At 56.7% G+C, this 4,926-nt stretch overlaps 1 protein-coding gene across 1 annotated transcript; it reads left to right on the top strand.

Annotated features, from left to right (window-relative positions):
• Positions 1-75: 75 nt before the first annotated feature.
• ENH_00019640 (hypothetical protein, conserved) lies at positions 76-2,790 on the top strand (the record flags this gene model as incomplete). The annotated part of the gene is made up of 6 exons (XM_013584514.1): positions 76-157; positions 448-531; positions 795-919; positions 1,358-1,473; positions 1,732-2,290; positions 2,654-2,790. Coding segments are annotated over 6 exons (1,103 nt in total), but the record flags the coding sequence as incomplete, so codon positions are not given.
• Between the last annotated feature and the right edge of the window lie 2,136 nt (positions 2,791-4,926).

Genomic DNA, 4,926 nt, shown 5'->3' with positions numbered 1-4,926 from the left:
TTAGGGTTTAGGGTTTAGGGTTTAGGGTTTAGGGTTTAGGGTTTAGGGTTTAGGGTTTAGGGTTTTGTGCTGCAGGCGCGTCTGCTGCTGAGGTTATTCGCGAAGTGGCTGCAAACAGCGCCACCTTTGAGCAGCGGACGAAATTCTCGAAGCAGAAGTACATTATGAAAAAAGCCAAAAGGCAAGCAACAGCAGCAGCAGCAGCAGCAGCAGCAGCAGCAGCAGCAGTAGCAGCAGCAGCAGCAGCAGCAACAGCAGCAGCAGCAACAGCAGCAGCGCCAGAAGCAGAAGCTGCCAGCGCCAGTAACAACAGCCACCCCGGAGCAGCAGCTGAACAAGCAACCCGTCGCCCTTAGTAGCAGCGTGAACAGCAGCAGCAGCAGCAGCAGCAGCAGCAGCAGCAGCAGCAGCAGCAGCAGCAGGTTGTGTGCGTCTGCCTGTGGCCAGGTACATAAAGCAGTACACTGTGCTGGAGGCCTCGCTGACGGAGCTCTGCCACTTTTACTTCGACACAAACCCCAGCAAGATCATGTAAGGCTGCTGCTGCTGCTGCTGCTGCTGCTGCTGCTGCTGCTGCTGTTGCTGCTGCTGCTGCCACTACTACTGCTTACGCTGCTATTGCTGCTGCTGTTGCTGCTACTGCTTCTAGCGCTGCTGCTGCTACTGCTGCCACTACTGCTGCTGCTGCCACTGCTGCCGCTGCTACTGTTCCCCCTGCTGCTGCTGCCAATTCTGCTGCTGCTCCTCCTCCTCCACCTCTGCTGCTGCTGCTGCTGCTGCTGCTGCTGCTGCAGCGGGCTGCGCCACGACTACCTGAGCTGCATGCTGCACCGCTTGTGTCTGGCCCCGGGGCAGCAGCTGCTGGCCCTCGACCACGCCCTGGGCCTCCCCACAGCGGGGGCCCTCTTGAGAGTCGGAAGTGAGGGGCCCCCCACACTGCTGCTGCTGCTGCTGCTGCTGCTGCTGCTGATCTTACTGCTGCTGCTGCTGCTGATCCTGCTGGTCGTGCTGATGCTGCAGTGCTGCTGCTGCTGGTCTTGCTGCTTCTGCTGCTGGTGCTGCTGGTCTTGCTGCTTCTGCTGCTGGTGCTGCTGGTCTTGCTGCTTCTGCTGCTGGTGCTGCTGGTCTTGCTGCTGCTGCAATGCTGCTGCTGCTGGCCGCGCTGCTGCTGCTGCTGCTGCTGCCGGGACAAACGTAGGCGGAAGCAGTTCAAAAGGCGACAGCAGCAAAGTATCTGCAGCGCGAGGCAGCAGAAAGTCTTTTTATTTGTTTTTATTTGTTTTTATTTGTTTTTATTTGTTTTTATTTGTTTTTATTTGTTTTTATTTGTTTTTATTTTTGTTTTTTGGTTTTTCAGATCAAGGAAAAGTCTTTAGGCTGCTAGAAGCAGGAGCAGCAGCAGATAAGGCCCTCAGAGAAGCTGACCTTCCTCCTGCTCTTTTGTCTTGTCTTGTGGACGTCAACATTCACCACGTGGGCCTAGGGTTTAGGGTTTAGGGTTTAGGGTTTGGGGTGTAGGGTTTAGGGTTTGCAGCAGGAAGGGGCCCTGATGGAAAGGGGTCAGTCACGGCTAAGGGTTTAGGGTTTAGGGTTTAGGGTTTTGGGTGCGAGCGCAGTTGGTAAAAGAGCAGGATTAGGGCTTCGTGATGGTGGCTAGAGTTGAGGGTTTAGGGTTTAGGGTTTAGGGTTTAGGGTTTAGGGTTTAGGGTCTTCAGTTGTGCTGTTTCTCAGTTAATGGAGGTCTTTCAGGAACGACAAGAGGGTACAGCGAACGCAACTGCCCCTAAGGGGCCCCCTGAGGGCCCCCCGGAGGGGCCCCCTGGGGGGCCCCGTGAGGGGCCCCCCGGAGGGCCCCCCAAGGAGGCAAAGCCCTCTGAGGGGGCCCCCGAGGGGCTTCCCAAAGAGGAGGGGCCCCTGGGGCCCCCTGGGGGGCCCCCCAATGAAGCGGGTCCCCCTAGGGGGGCCCCCGATTCGGGGGGGCCCCCTGAGGGGGCCCCCAAGGCGGCGAGGCCCCCTGAGGGGCCCCCCGGGGGGCCCCCCAGGGGCCCCCCTGAGAGCCCGCAAGAGAAGTCGGAAAGGATGCAGCAGCAGCAGCAGCAGCGGCTGCGGGCGGAAGCAGCAAAGGTCTTCGAAGCAATTAAGGCTGGGGGGGGTTTAGATGGATTTGTTGCTGCTGTGTCTCCTTACAAAGTAAAAAGACAAAAAAATGAAACTTCTTTTTCTCCAAATGAACTCCTCAACAAACTTCTCTTCAATGCCATTCTCCTCGCCCACAACTTCCTCAAACCAGGTCAGCCTCCGGCCCTTAGAGGCCCCAAGGGGGCCCCACAGGGGGCCCCATAGGGGCCCCCACAGGGGGCCCCCTGTGGGGCCCCATAGGGACCCCATAGGGGGCCCCACAGGGGGCCCCATAGGGGGCCCCATAGGGGCCCCCACAGGGGGCCCCATAGGGGGCCCCATAGGGGGCCCCATAGGGGGCCCCATAGGGGGCGTCCAAGTCCTTGGGGGCCCCACAGGGCGGCGGAAGTCAGCTCGGGTGCTGCTGCTGCTGCTTGAGCTCTCGCTGCTGCAGCTCGTGCTGCTGTTGCCGCTGCTGCTGCTGCAATTGCCCCTGCTGCTGCTGCTGCTGCTGCTGCTGCTGCTGCTGCTGCAGGCGGGCGCGTGGTGCTGTTTACGCAGGCGTTTGAGCTGGCAGCAAATGTGCATTCTGCTTTTTGTGCTTCTCGAGAATTCGTGCATGCAAATTTGGAAGAACTTTTGCTGCGGGAGATGCAGGCGAGTCTTTTTTAATTTTAATTTAATTTAATTTTATTTCTTTTTATTTCTTTTTTATTTTTTTATTTCTTCTTTTTCCCTTTTTTCCTTTTTTCTTCTTCTTTATTTCTCCTCTTTTGTTCTCTTTTCCTCTTTCTTTTTTCCAGTTTTTCTTTATATGTTCTTTTCTTTTTTCTTTTTTCTCTTTTTCTTTTTTTGTTTTCTCTTTTTGTCAGACTGTCGATTAATTTTTAAATAAGTTCATTTGTTTGCTCTAAATAATCATATTTCTTTTTATTTGTAGGTAAACAATTCTATTAGTTGTTTCTAACAAATTAATTCCATTTCTTATTTCTAGTTCGTTAAATATATTTCTTACTTCCAAGTAATTAAATCTTTTTCTCATCTCTAAATAAGTCCATTTCTAAACAATTATTTTCGTTTTTTATTTCCAAACAATTAATTCTTAGCTGCAGCAAATTCGTTTCTTTTTCCTCCGCCTGCCTGGTTCCCACGCTGCAGCAGCGCCTGCCACTGCAGCAGCAGCAGCAGCAGCTGCTGCTGCTTCTGCTGCTGCTGCCTCTGCTGGCGCTCCCTCTTGCAGCAGCAGCTGCTGCTGCTGCTGCTTCTGCTTGCTCTGCTGGCGCTCCCTCTTGCAGCAGCTGCTGCAGCAGCTGCAGCAGCAGCAACTGCCGCTGCATCTGCTTGCGTTGTCCCTTGCAGCAGCGGCTGCTGCTGCAGCTGCTGCTGCAGCAGCTGCAGCAGCAGCAGCAGCTGCTGCTGCTGCTGCTGTTTAAATTTTATTTCTTTCAAGTCTCCTTTTTGTCCCTCAGGTCATCCCCGGACGAACTCATCCCACAATGCAAAGTGTCCTTTCTGTCCCCAGCGGATTTATTGTCTCCGCCATCAAAATCAACTCTTCTCCCTAACCACAAAGTAGGACCCTCGGGGGCCCCTGGGGGCCCCCTCAGGGGCCCCTGGGGGCCCCCTTTGGGGTCCCTGGGGGGCCCCTCAGGGGCCCCTGGTGGCCCCCTTTGGGGCCCCTGGGGGGCCCTGTGGGAACCCTACGGGCTCCCGGGGGGCCCTCTAGGGCCCCTACAAGCTCCCTGGGGGGCCCTCTGGGGCCCCTACAAGGCCCCTGGGGGCCCCCTGTGGGGCCCCTGTAGGATCCCCCGTGGGGCCTTTAGGGGGCCCCTGTGGGGCCCCCCACACGGGCCCCTGTGGGGGGCCCACGGGGGCCCCAGGAAAGTCCGTGTGGGTCTTTTGTGGGGCCCCTGATGCTTTTGTAGGGGGCCCCTGTGGGGCCTCCGACTCCCTCTAAGGCCTCTTGGGTCTTCAAGATATTCTGTAGAAGACCCTCAGAGGCCCTGGCAACTCTGGGGGGCCCCTTGGGGCCCCCAGAGCTGCATGTGTCCCTCCAATGTGCCTCGCGGGGCCCCTAGGGGCCCCTAGGACTCCGAGGGGCCCCCAGGGGGCCCCCAGGGGGCCCCTGGGGGGCCCTCTGGGGGCCCCTGGGGGGCCCTCTGGGGGCCCCTGTGGGCCCCAAGGGGGCCCCCGTGAGTGCGGGGTGTGTTTGCTGCTTCCCTTGCTGCGGGGGCAGCGCAGCAGCAACTGGCTTTGCTGAAGGCGTCGGCGGCAGCAGGGTTTGCGTCCGAGGGTTTAGGGTTTAGGGTTTAGGGTTTAGGGTTTTAGAGCGGCCAGCGGGCCTTCATGTGGTCTTTAAAGAACTTTTGAATAACCCAGCGCTCGCACTGCTGAGCCACCTGGTGTACAGACACCCCAGACACACGCAGGACCAGCAGCAGCTGCTGCAGCAAAAGCACTTTGAACTTTATTTAAATAAATTGAAGCAAATTTAAATAAAACAAAATAAATGAAAAAATATGAAATGAAATAAAAGAAAACACTAAAGATGCAGAAGAAACACTAACGAACGGGCAGCAACAAACCCACGCGCATCAGCCCGAACAGCAGCAAACGAACGATACCCCATTAGCAGCAGCAGCAGCAGCAGCAGCAGCAGCAGCAGCAGCAACGGCAGAAGTAGCAGCGCAGCACTAGCCGCAGCGGCACCAGTAGCAGCAGCTACAGCAGCAGCACCAGCCACAGCAGCAACAGTGGTCGCAGCCCTGGCAGCAGCAGCAGCGCTATTACTAGTACTACTACTACACG

The sequence above is a fragment of the Eimeria necatrix genome, genomic scaffold (assembly GCF_000499385.1).
Source record: "Eimeria necatrix Houghton genomic scaffold, Enh_scaff1668, whole genome shotgun sequence".
NCBI lineage: Eukaryota > Apicomplexa > Conoidasida > Eucoccidiorida > Eimeriidae > Eimeria > Eimeria necatrix.
Note: the sequence above shows the minus strand (reverse complement) of the source record. Positions and strands in the feature narration are given on the sequence as shown.